The sequence below is a fragment of the Acipenser ruthenus genome, chromosome 32, assembly GCF_902713425.1.
Source record: "Acipenser ruthenus chromosome 32, fAciRut3.2 maternal haplotype, whole genome shotgun sequence".
NCBI lineage: Eukaryota > Metazoa > Chordata > Actinopteri > Acipenseriformes > Acipenseridae > Acipenser > Acipenser ruthenus.
Genome location: NC_081220.1, coordinates 6,944,095 through 6,957,326, shown reverse-complemented (window position 1 = coordinate 6,957,326; position 13,232 = coordinate 6,944,095). Strand labels below are relative to the sequence as shown.

At 40.3% G+C, this 13,232-nt stretch overlaps 1 protein-coding gene across 5 annotated transcripts; it reads right to left on the bottom strand.

The window, feature by feature from the left end:
- Positions 1 to 848: 848 nt before the first annotated feature.
- LOC131702988 (uncharacterized) lies at positions 849 to 12,880 on the bottom strand. Of its 5 annotated transcripts, none has more exons than XR_009309630.1 (7): positions 12,727 to 12,880; positions 6,495 to 6,782; positions 5,831 to 5,896; positions 5,073 to 5,201; positions 3,814 to 3,886; positions 2,224 to 2,271; positions 849 to 1,960 (listed from the first exon to the last, which is right to left on the bottom strand). XR_009309630.1 is itself a non-coding variant. In XM_059005865.1 (7 exons), the coding sequence occupies exons 1-6, from the start codon at positions 11,483 to 11,485 to the stop codon at positions 2,238 to 2,240; spliced, it is 642 nt and encodes a 213-aa protein (XP_058861848.1). In that variant the 5' UTR covers positions 11,486 to 11,740; the 3' UTR covers positions 849 to 1,960; positions 2,224 to 2,237. The 5 variants fall into 5 exon arrangements, 1 of the variants encoding a protein (XP_058861848.1); XR_009309633.1 differs by having other exon boundaries at positions 849 to 1,839; XR_009309632.1 differs by lacking the exon at positions 12,727 to 12,880 and adding an exon at positions 12,234 to 12,302.
- Between the last annotated feature and the right edge of the window lie 352 nt (positions 12,881 to 13,232).

Below are 13,232 nucleotides of genomic sequence, written 5' to 3'. Positions count from 1 at the left end.
CTGGAGCTGTGAGGCAGCAGCGCTAACCACTGTGCCGCCCCTGAAGTGTAGTATTATTATAATAATTTATCTCTTAGTCGACGCGTCCTCTTATCCAGGGCGACTCACAGTAATGTTACAAGATGATGACATCACATTGTAGGGAACCTTTTCAATGAGGGTCAGGGAGTCAGAAAGATGGAAGTAAGCTGCCTTTATTCGGAGATCTCAGGAAAAGTACACAAGAAAGTTGACAGAGCAGTTCTGATTAATTATAAGTTCAATTAAGTAATTGAGAGTTGGAATAAAAAACAGCAGGACAGGCAGGGAGTCCCACGGTCTGGTGAAACAATTTATACTGATAGTGTTTTCATTTGCATATTAATACTTTTAGTGTAATAAAATAAATAAATCATTAAACTGAGGTACCGTTATAAGTTAATGCTGGTAAACTGGTTATTGCAAAGTCAGTAACATGAATTAATGTGTGAATGATCAGGGTTTTTTGTTTTAGTAATTGAACTTTTTTAAATACACACAGTTTTCCACAATATAAATACTATAAAATCATTTTCACATCCTTCCGAAGACCATTACAAATATATATATATATATATATATATATTATATATATATATATATATATATATATATATATATATATATATATATATATATATATAGGAATCTTAAAAATATTACTTGGCTTTTAACACTTGAGCAGCAGTTAGGGCAATTTCTAAAATAAATTTCATAGCATAAATCACACAATGCAGGATATATATATATATATATATATATATATATATATATATATATATATATATATATATATATATATATATAGATAGATATATATATCACTTTAATCCTTTTTAAATATGTGGTCTGGGGTTTCATCTAATTCCTCTATCAAATAACTTACTAAAAAACATTTTATATATAAAAATAAATACAGCAATACATTTATGTCTCAGTACAATACAGTGGTAATTATTGGTCAGTAGCAAATGAGGAGTGCATACACATTGTTCACATTGTTAATTGTGGAATGATGGACATCCCTTTCCCTTCATTATCATCGTAATCATTTTAACCGGAGCCTAACCCTAATGCTTGGAAGACATGGGGGGGATTGTCATAAGAATATAAAAGTTTTAAGTTAAAATTACCAAAACATAAAAAAAAAAAAAATCCTGGCAGTTTTACAGCAGCTTACATTTCCAGTTTTGAATTAGCCGACACCTGCTTGCCTGCCTGTTGTTCGCCTAGCAGTAGTGGTGGGACCGACAGACGGTCTTAAAAACAACTGGGATAAAATCGGGAGGTAACAGATATTTAAAAAAATAAAAATGAAAAGATATCCTAAGCAGCTTAAAATAACTGAGATTGTAACAAATACAGCTTGATATGACACTCCTGTAGAACCTGAAGTTTGATCCAATTGACCCATATTGCACAGAAGTAAACATTAAGTCTTAAGTCATTTGATCAAATGTTCCACTATAAATTCCGTTTTTTATTGGAATCCAGGCTATGCCAGAGTTCCCAGGGGGCGGTGCACGACTGTCAGAGCAGCCCGGACGGGGAGGGTTTGAGTTGGCAGGGTAATCCTCGTCTCACTGTGCATTAGCCACTCCTGTGCTGGCTGGGCGTCTGCCTGTGAGTTGTCTGAGTTGTCTGCGGAAGTGCGTTTCCTCCAACGGCGCGATAGCTTTGGTTGACTTCGCTGTCGGCTTGCGGTGTAAAAAAGGAGGTTGGCTGAAAGAACACGCTTCGGAGGACGCTTGAGTGTGCTTGTCTGTCTGTCTTCGTCTCTCCCGAGCCCACATGGGAGTTGCAGCAGCACCGAAACAAGCTCTTAATAAAAACAATGGGATATTCCAAATTGGGAGAAAATGGGGGTAAAAAAAACTGAAGAATCCAAATTTATTTAAAAAAAATCCCTTCTTTACTTTGCAATAATGTGTGGACTCTAGGTCTGTGGGGGGGAAAAAAATCATTAAGTTTCTTGTGTTGATAACATACTTGTCAACATTTGAAAACAGAAAAGAAAACAGAAGATTTTTTTAGGGGTGGGGGTAACTATTTTACCAATAACCTTAACTCTGAACTTACTGCGCAAATAAACAATATAGAAATCAGTCCAGCTTGAAGAAGCCCTATATATAGATAGAACTTAAAAACCTGGAAATACTCTGTGCCGATCTGAAACCAACACATTTAATTAAAACCAGTACTCACCAGTGCTGAAGATTCTACCCTGTTGAATCCTGTGTGCTGTTCGTTGGGCTGTTGGATTCCATTTAAAGACAAGAAACTTTGTTTTATTTGCATTGTTTAGCACCCAAACTATAACTGTAAATTACATTTAAAACCAATCCGCTCGTACACCGGCTTTCAATTATGATAGCAGCAACATTACTGATTGGACTGGATTTTGTTGTGCAAGTAAAATACTGGTAAGCTGTTACATCAGTACAAGAGATGGGATTTACTGTACTGTGAATTTATTTAGTAGGGGGTTGAAAAGTTATCAAATAAAACAAAAATGCTTTTCTAAATAAAAAAAAAAAAACATGTTGCTTTTTATCTTTATCTGTGCATCATTCTTGTTTTTTAATCAAAAAATGTTCGGGACTATTTTCTTTTGGGGACTCCCTGTCTGTCCTGCTGGTTTTTGTTCCAACTGAGCTCTCAATTACTTAATTGAACCCTTAATTGAACTAATAATATAACTCTGATTAGGCTAATTATTTCAAACAGATGGAGATTTCAAGCTCAATATAAAATGATATAACAAGGAAATTTAATTCTCCAAGTTTTTGTAAACTAAATAATTTTAAAAGTCAAATTAAGCAAATGGGGCGGCACAGTGGTGTGGTGGTTAGCACTGCTGCCTCAGATCTCCAGGGTCTTGGGTTTTGATAATGCCCTAGGGGGTCTGTCTGTGTGGAGTTTGCATGTTCTCCCTGTGTCCGCGTGGGTTTTCTCCGGGTACACCGGTTTCCTCCCACAGTCCAAAGACATGCTGTCCAGGTTGATTGGTCACTTTAAATTGCCCTGTGAGTGTGTGTGTGGTGCCCTGTGATGGACTGGCGTCCCGTCCAGGGTGTAGTCCTGCCTTGCATTGCCCTGTGTCTGCCGGGTTAGGCTCTGGCTCACCACAACCGTCTAAAGGATTAAGCAGTTATGATAATGGATGGATGTATTGACTCCTCTAAAGGATTAAGCAGTTATGATAATGGATGGATGTATTGACTCCTCTAAAGGATTAAGCAGTTATGATAATGGATGGATGTATTGACTCCTCTAAAGGATTAAGCAGTTATGATAATGGATGGATGTATTGACTCCTCTAAAGGATTAAGCAGTTATGATAATGGATGGATGTATTGACTCCTCTAAAGGATTAAGCAGTTATGATAATGGATGGATGTATTGACTCCTCTAAAGGATTAAGCAGTTATGATAATGGATGGATGTATTGACTCCTCTAAAGGATTAAGCGGTTATTATAATGGATGGATAGAAATTAAGCAAATTATTGGTTCAATGAAGTAACTGAGAGCTCGGTTGGAACAAAAACCATCAGAACAGACAGTGGATCCCCATGGACTAGAATTGAAAATCAGTGCTCTGAAAGATTAAGCGGTTATGATAATGGACTGATGGAATATTTGAGTGTTTATTTAAAATAAAAATGTAACAGAACAGTTTGAGTCTCTCTGCTCTGGTATAAGAGCACAACACTTAGTCTGGCTAGTATAGCCTCGTAAGGTGAGGCAGGCTAGATTGATTCAATGAAATGTCTGGTTGCTGTCATCGACTTACCTAAGAGCAACACCTTGTTCAGGATCTTCAGTTTCAGCTTTTTTGTTTCTTCTGCATCTGGACAGAATGACATCTTTAAAAACAAGATGACATTTATGATGATTAAACACGGGCAGAGAAATGTCAAATCCTCGATTCTGATTGGCCGAAAAGCAAGGGCAGGACTTAGGCAGTTACAAAATTTACCAATAACACATAATGACTGCCCCCCACCCCCCCCCAGGACCAGGGTTGAGGCCGGGAGGGAGGCAGGCATGGAGGGAGGGAGGCAGGCATGGAGGGAGGGAGGGAGGCAGGCAGGCAGGGAGGGAGGGAGGCAGGCATGGAGGGAGGGAGGGAGGCATGGAGGGAAGGAGGGAGGCAGGCAGGCATGGAGGGAGGGAGGCAGGCATGGAGGGAGGGAGGGAGGCAGGCAGGCAGGGAGGGAGGGAGGCAGGCATGGAGGGAGGGAGGCAGGCATGGAGGGAGGGAGGGAGGCAGGCAGGCAGGGAGGGAGGGAGGCAGGCATGGAGGGAGGGAGGGAGGCAGGCAGGCAGGCAGGGATTGAGGCAGGGAGGCAGACAGTGAGGCAGAGAGGCAGGCAGGCAGGGAGAGAGGCAGGGAAGCAGGGAGAGAGGTAGGGAGGGATGCAGGTAACCACCCTCCCCACCCTGGCAGTTCAAGCTTGTCTAATTGTGCACCAACCCCTGGGAACCCCCTGGGAGCTCCCAGCAGTCTTGTTTTTTTTAAATGCAATCACATGTTACAGCAAAGAGCAAACACTTGACATTAAAAATGTGTAACTTCTTCAGAGCTGTTTAAAGTATTTTAATGTTATTCAGTGCATACGGCACATGAGCAGCAACAACTAGAAATGCTTCACGTGCTGCTTCATCAGAAAAAAAAAAGAAACTTGCCGCAGAGGAACTCTGTATGCGAATGGTACTAGTACAGTACAAAATGATGAAGATATTGCGTAGTCGGCAACCAATTTTTGGTCATAAAGGTACTACATGAGTGCACAGTTTTTGCAAAGGCATTGTTAGGCACACAAGCCGTCGTCTTATTTATATATATTGGAAATTATAAAACGACGACTCGTGTGCCTAGAAAAAAAAAAACCCTGGTATTCTGAAAAAGGTGTTTACAAGGGCTAGTATTCCGAATACGAGGGGAGTATTCCGGAATACGGATTTGGAATACTGATATTCGGGATACGGCTGGTATTCAGAATACGCGGTATTCCCAATGTAAACGTCGTGATTGAAACAGGTACCTACGTTTATATTTCCAGATCACAATCCCAGCAATCACAGTAAACACAATTCCAAATCCAATTCCAATTCCAATTCCAATTCCAATTCCAATTCCAATTCCAATTCCAGGATTCTCAGTGGTTTTATCTAAATCTTAAAAAAATGTAGGAAAGAAAAATAAATGTCTGCGAAAAATACATCTAAATGTATACATTTTTAATAGTTAAATATTTAAGAACAGTTAATTATATACAAACACATTTTAAAAAGCTAAATATGAAGAGCTTCATTCCAAAATGATCTATATCCATTTTCACTGCTTTTGGTAAATTGATGTTTTTTTTTTTATTTTTTATTTTAGATACTATTAATTCCTATGTTAGTAGGAGGAACAATAAAACAAACAAGGTACAAGTGAAATATCGCAGTGATTTTTACACTATGTGATAATAAGGCTACCTCTCCAGGAGTAAATCTATAGAAATATCTGGAAATGTGTGGAATTGACATTGAACTAATTTTGGTATGAAGAAGCTCTTCATATTTTTAAAGAAAAACTAGACAACATATCTCTTTTTTTTCAAATACATTAACAGTCATGAATCTACTAAAATTATATATAAAAAAAAAGTAATTGACTGCCAGCACTATATGGCGCCCAAAAGCAATCCCATTGGGTATAAGGCAGTGAGTGAGTTAAATAATAACTTGCGGTGCTTACTTTACATCTTGGAAAATCTTATGAAATGAGAGAGGCTTGTTAGGTATGTATATATTTTTACCTTCTTTGGTTTCAGTGCCGTTTTGTGCAGGGGCGACATGCAGGTCTTCAAGTATTGGATAACGGGCTGTATAAGGGAGGAAGAAGAAGCAGGTGGGAGTTAGTGTTTTAGCAGCAAGCAGACAGATACTTTACCTCCTAGATTGATAGACAGACAGATAGCTAGCTAGTTAGACCCTTGAACAAGCAGGCAGGTACTTTACTTCTTAGATTGATAGACAGACAGATAGCTAGCTAGCTAGTTAGACCCTTGAACAAGCAGGCAGGTACTTTACCTCCTAGATTGATAGACAGACAGATAGCTAGCTAGTTAGACCCTTGAACAAGCAGGCAGGTACTTTACCTCCTAGATTGATAGACAGACAGATAGCTAGCTAGTTAGACCCTTGAACAAGCAGGCAGGTACTTTACCTCCTAGATTGATAGACAGACAGATAGCTAGCTAGTTAGACCCTTGAACAAGCAGGCAGGTACTTTACCTCCTAGATTGATAGACAGACAGATAGCTAGCTAGTTAGACCCTTGAACAAGCAGGCAGGTACTTTACCTCCTAGATTGATAGACAGACAGATAGCTAGCTAGTTAGACCCTTGAACAAGCAGGCAGGTACTTTACCTCCTAGATTGATAGACAGACGTAACAAGCAGGTGTGGGAGTAGACTTACGGTATACGGTCAGATTGTATTTCTTCTCAGATGCCCGATCTCCATTAACTTGAATTTTGTAAAAATTGCTGTCGTTATTTTTCAAGTTGGATATTATAATTGTGTTTTCTTCCAGCCTCATTCTGCCCTCAAGTTGGACATCTATGTATGTTAAAGTCTTGTTTATAATAGTTGCAATTTTTATGCTTTGGAATGTGTCCTGGCCACGTCTCAAATTAATTTCCTTCCCAGTTGGCACAGTTGGTAATTCCATTCTGAATTGATCTCCCTCGACCAAATAGACCATTTCTGCAAAGAGAAAGAAAAATTAAAATAATGTAACAGAGTTTTACAGAAGGCCATCTGGGTAAAAAAACAATAACACAGTTGATATTGTATGAACCACCGCGCTCAAGTGGAAGATCGTTCAATGTTCTTTTGTTTTCTTATTTAGCGCGCCATTGGAGGAAACGCAGTTCCACAAATAACTCAGTACAACTCACAGGCAGGCAGGCAGGCAGGCGCCCGGCCACCACAGGAGTCGCTGGTGCGCAGCTGTGATGAGACAAGGATTACCCTGCCGACTTAAACCCACCCCACCCGGGCAGCACTCGGCCAATTGTGTGGTGGCCCCTGGGAACCCCCTGGGAACTCCTGGCCATCGGAGCCTGGATTGGAACCAGCATTGATGTCCAGCCTATAGGACTATAGCACTCTGCACTTAGAACCAGCATCAATGTCCAGCCTATAGGACTATAGCACCCTGCACTTAGAACCAGCATCAATCTCCAGCCTATAGGACTATAGCACCCTGCACTTAGAACCAGCATTGATCTCCAGCCTATAGGACTATAGCACCCTGCACTTAGAACCTGCATTGATCTCCAGCCTATAGGACTATAGCACCCTGCACTTACAACCCGCATTGATCTCCAGGCTATAGGACTATAGCACCCTGCACTTAGAACCAGCATTGATCTCCAGCCTATAGGACTATAGCACCCTGCACTTAGAACCAGCATTGATCTCCAGCCTATAGGACTATAGCACCCTGCACTTAGAACCAGCATTGATCTCCAGGCTATAGGACTATAGCACCCTGCACTTCTGGTGAAGCACCTTAGCTGGATGCAATGACACTCTGGAACCCTATTAAGCACTTCTTTGTTAAAAAAATGGCCACTTTGGCTGAACACAGTGATGAAGGCCGAAGTGCTGAAACATGTTTGTTCTGCTCCGAGTGCTGGAAAAAGTTTACAATTTCTTTTAACAAAAGGTGTGCTTTATCAAGAATGTTTTTAAAGAAATAAAGCTCATATGAATTCCCTTTTTGGGCAGCACAGTGGAGGGGGCAGCTGTCTGTGTGGAATTTGCATGTTCTCCCCAATGTGTTTGCATTGTGGGTTTTCTACGGGTACTCCAGTTTCCTCCCAGAGTCCAAAGACATGCTGGTCAGGTTGATTGGTCACTCTAAATTGCCCCCTGTGTGTGAGTGTGTGAGTGTGTGAGTGTCTGTGTGTGAGCGAGTGAGTGTGTGTGAGCGAGTGTGTGTGCGTGTGTGTGTGTGTGTGAGTGTGTGTGTGTGTGTGTTTGTGTGTGTGTGTGAGTGTGTGTGTGTGTGTGGTGCCCTGCGATGGACTGGCATCCCATCCAGGGTGTAGTCCTGTCTTGCATTGTCCTGTGTCTGCCAGGTTAGGCTCTGGGTTACCCTCTAAAGGAATAAGCGGCTATGATAATGGATGGATGTAATTCCCTTTTTTGAGCGTGGACCCATACCTCTGAATTTCTAAAAAAAAAAAAAACAACCTAAGAAAAAAAGCTGGTATGTAGACATTTAAAATATTAAAACCATATGTGGAAGGGTGAGGGTATTCACTGACACGGGAGACAGAAGTTTTTATTTAGAAACACCGCACAGGTGCCCAGATTTATTTATTTTTCTTATTAATTGTTTTATTTACTTTAGCCCGCAGAGGGCGCTGTTGTCCCGTGGTCTGGATACTGCCGACAGTAAACCAGGACCACGGGGTTACCAACACAGGTATCCAACTCCGTGCACCTTCAAGTGCTCAAAAGTAATAATGAAAACAGAAGGCGAAAGAAAAAGGGAAAATAAAACACAGTAATAAAACTACAAACGAAAGTGTTGCTTATGCAGTGCCCCCACTGCCGCTAAGCCGGTCAGCACGGGTCTCCGTCCTACACTCCGCTGTGCTTATACACTGGGGTTGGCCAGGGTTCCCCTTATATCTATACACGTCCCCTCGGGTAGGTAATTGTTTCTTTTATTTTGTAAATTATTTTTACAGAAGGCTGTCCCCTCAGTCGGGCTCGCCTGCTCCTATTTCACGCTGGCCTCTTCTGCCAGCGACACTGTACTTTCCCAACCCGGCCACCCGAGCGCATAACCAAGCCAGTTCTTATGGCCGAGCAGTCTCCCAAGGCCCGCCCCTCAGCCACTCAGAGAGAGGGAAAGCACACACACACTCTTCCCCACCTCTCCGTGTCATCGCCATGGCCGACAGGCGGATCCCACGAGACTGCTGCCCTCTACCTGCAGTAATACGGATGTGCCAGACAGTCAGTCCAGATCTCCCCTGTTACACCATATATAACAATAGTCTCTCAAACAGGAGTGGGCCTGGCTGAAGTCATCTCTTGACAATCATAGAGATGAAAACCACATAGACAGTTGGCACTTAAACACACTGCCACTATAAAGCATAACCTACAAAAAATGACTCTGCCTCCCATGAAATGTTATTGAAAACACTATGTAACACAATTTTTGTTCCTGGGTAGTAAGTGTTATTTCCTAATTGCTTATGCCTCAAAAGTATAGAAAATGGCTATTATTCCCCACAAACTTTGCTTTTGTGACCAGGACAGTGATATTTTGAAATTTACCTATTTCCAATGAGAAAACGGGCGAATTTGTGTCTTTTCGTTCACATAAAGTCAGAAAAAAACAACATATGAATCCAAATTAACATGTATTTATACTAAAGTAATACAAAAATGACTACAAAAGATTTAGAAGTGAGTAGTTTTTCGAGATTTACGATTATACTGTAAATCACTTTCACGAATCAGCCCCCAAATGTAGTCTCCCATCATGTTCTCGTTATACTGTCCTTGGTAGCGGCGTTCAAAGTCCAGTATATCCTGGTGGAAGCGCTCGCCTTGCTCCTCCGAGTACGCTCCCATGTTCTCCTTGAATTTATCAAGATGAGCATCAAGATCAAGGATATGGACTTTGAGGGACATCCTACAGCCCATTGTGCCGTAGTTCTTCACCAGAGTCTCAACCAGCTCCACATAGTTTTCAGCCTTGTGATTGCCCAGGAAGCCCCGAACCACTGCGACAAAGCTGTTCCAAGCCGCTGTATCCTTACTAGTGAGCTTCTTGGGGAATTCATTGCACTCCAGGATCTTCTTTATCTGTGGTCCGACGAAGACACCGGCTTTGACCTTTGCCTCAGACAGCTTAGGGAAGAAGTCTTGAAGGTACTTGAAGGCTGCCGACTCCTTATCTAGAGCTCTGACAAATTGTTTCATAAGGCCCAATTTGATGTGCAGTGGTGGCATCAGCACCTTCCGGGGGTCCACCAGTGGCTCCCACTTGACGTTGTTCCTCCCCACAGAGAACTTGGTCCGCTGTGGCCAGTCCCGCCTGTGGTAGTGCGCCTTGGTGTCCCTGCTGTCCCAAAGGCAAAGATAGCAGGGAAACTTGGTAAAACCGCCTTGGAGACCCATCAGGAATGCCACCATTTTGAAGTCTCCTATGACCTTGATGCCATCTCAGAAAAATGCAGATATGTATCCACTTAGGCAGCTGGAACTAAACTGAACTGGTGGGCTTAAGGCCCCTGTATTTATACTACTATTTATATTACTGGAAAGTTCTAGAAAGTTCTAGAAGTTACTCCAAGTTTATTCAGCACTGAATCTATCTGGAATGTTCTGGAAAATAGGTAAATTTCAAAATATCACTGTCCTGGTCACAAAAGCAAAGTTTGTGGGGAATAATAGCCATTTTCTATACTTTTGAGGCATAAGCAATTAGGAAATAACACTTACTACCCAGGAACCAAAAAAAAAAAAAAAAAAAAAATTGTTACACAGTGTTATTTATTCATTGGCAGACACCCGTACACAACACAACTATACTTGTTGCCAACAGCTATGAATATTTTTTGGTTTTGTTCTATCATGTACGGTATGAACTTTGAATTTAGATACTAATAATAAATACTGTACTGCCTTGGTCTCTGTTACTGCAACAGGTGTAATGCCAAATAGTGTCACACTGCACATTGCACTATTAGGCAGTGACAGTATTGGGCACAGTAGATGCCAAATAGTGTCTGTGAGTCGCTGACACAGTATTTGGCAATGAAAATGACAAGTTTGCAGTAGGCATGCGCAGATGAATTCGCATGCACACAAACGACAGAAAAGGCACTTCTCTGCCGATGACAGTTTTTGACATAACACCGGCAACACACGTAGTCTGAGTATATCTTCACAAAAAATAAATCAATACACATTTCAAGAATTACAATAAGAGCAAGATACAAAATACAATGAATTCAGTGCTACCAATATATTATGTATTATAAAAATGGGTCAGAAGCTAATTAGAAGCACGACTGGCTTTTTGTAAACTATGCAGGGACCCCATTAATGCATACACGTTCTGTACAGCACGTTGTGCTTTTTTTTCCTGGTTGTTTTCTAACTTCAACACTGGAGCAGATGCTGTAGTTGAAGTGCTGAGAAACTGTCTGTAATCGATTTCATTCTTGCCACGCCAAAGTAAATAAATTAGATTTAGCACATGTACTACTCGGACCTGTTACATATTTGTAAATAATTATTACGTGACCATAAACTATCACCTGCTCGGACTAGCAATATTGTTATTATATAAATAAATATTCATATAGTTACAGCTCACCCTCCTGCAACTTTCTTATATCACCCTGTGACGATGATGTCTCTTTAAACATATTTTTGAGCCGGTTCCCTTTCTTTCTTAATCAATTCGAATTACCAACGGGTTAAGAAATTGTTTATTTGTACACGCGTATATATCTTGATTGTGCTAATAAAGAATTGTTGTCCTCGACTGGTTCTGAACTGGCAAGAAGTCGCCAAATTCAGCTTATTAACCAACACTAAAGTTTAGTTTAGTTTCTAGTAGTAGTGCTAGTACGAGTTTGTTTGCTCTCTCCCCCCTTGCTAATTTAAAACAATGTTTCTCTTTATTTGGTATGCAGCAGTGAGTTAAAGGCTTAACAACAAACTATTATTAATTAAAGGTTTAAAGGGAGAGAGCGCGAGATGGAAAAAAACGTATTTTGCCGTTGTCTCTTGTACTGTCTATAAAGATTTGATGAACCGGAAGTATTTGCAGCGTATTGCTAGTGTAATCCACGTGTGTGTGTCGGTCATTAGCACCGTATGTCAAAAAAGGGGTTACAAAAATACAAATGGATTTTTGCTACCGTAACCGACGAGAATGGAGGACTGCAAACCAAAAGCAAACAGAAAGTTTGAATTGGACATGAAGGGGTCAGAAACGAAGAACATACACACAAAAGGTAGGCTACAGTTCAGCACGCTTAGCCATAATATTACAAAGGGGCTAATTTAAGAACCCTTCAGATCTAGTTTGTAAATTGCTTTTTATAATATTGTTTTGCAAACTCCAATTTTCAATACATTACGTTTCATAGCAGCTTACATCATAACAACCTTTTTACTGGAGCAATCTAGGAGGTCAAATGTCTTCTGCGTTCCCCTCCCACCGGCTAGAAAACTTACTGGCGTTTTCTAAATCTTTTTTTCTTCTGCCTTGCATTTTAAAATATTATGGGTTTGCACTTTTATATTTTTAATGATTGTTTACTATTTATTTAGTGTCGTCTTCCATTGTATTGTGATTTATTTATTTCTTTTGTCAAATGTAATGTCGTTGATGTTAAACAAGCGCGTCAATACAAACTCGTGTCTAATAGTAAACAATCACGACATTAAAAGCACGCGAATCTAATGAAAATACGCGCATTTGCATTACAAAAATAATAATTCAAAATGCAGTCCTGCTCTTATGTATACGTAATACACACAGGTATAACGATATATAACGTTTTTTTTATTCTAAAACTGGATCATATGCTAATCATCGTTCTGAAATGATGTGATTTTCAATCTTTTTGTTTTAAAAAAATATATATAAAAAACGTACCTGTACTTGCTACAACTGGTTGTAGCAAAACACTGAAAAATAATACTGTCCGAAACATTGTGACAGTGCACACATTCTGATTTCCCGAAACAACATTCAGTTGTTGTTCTTGCATCAGCTACTGTTTTAGTAAACTATATAACAAACATTGTGGTGTGACATTTGGCCCCTCCCCTGCCCTGCCCGCCCTCTGATTCATATCCTGCCCTCCTTCTTTGGAGACTGTTCAATTATCCGTTTGTTTCTATTGCAACAATACTGTTAGAACGGAACCCTATAAAAATGTACCACTGGATTTTGGAACAAGGTACGATGGTATCTGTGAAAGTACAATTGTATTGTATAATATGTGTCCTACACCATCAATGTACATTCCTTGTGTTACAATAATGCAGTACAACCATAATAATAATAGTATAGCTACACTATAAAACCGTGGTACATTTTTATAGGGGTAGAGCTTCACACAATCTACATTTACTTAATCGTATTAAAACAAGTGTGCG

Bases quoted from the DNA above. Each gene is read 5' to 3' on its own strand.
- LOC131702988 (XM_059005865.1), bottom strand. From the start codon at position 11,485: ATGTTTAAAGAGACATCATCGTCACAGGGTGATATAAGAAAGTTGCAG. The intron at 5,202-5,830 runs GTAAAAATATAT...CATTTTTTTAAG, and splicing joins CGGCACTGAAACCAAAGAAG to ATTTAGATAAAACCACTGAG. The intron at 2,272-3,813 runs GTAAGTCGATGA...GGAATCCAACAG, and splicing joins GAACAAGGTGTTGCTCTTAG to CCCAACGAACAGCACACAGG.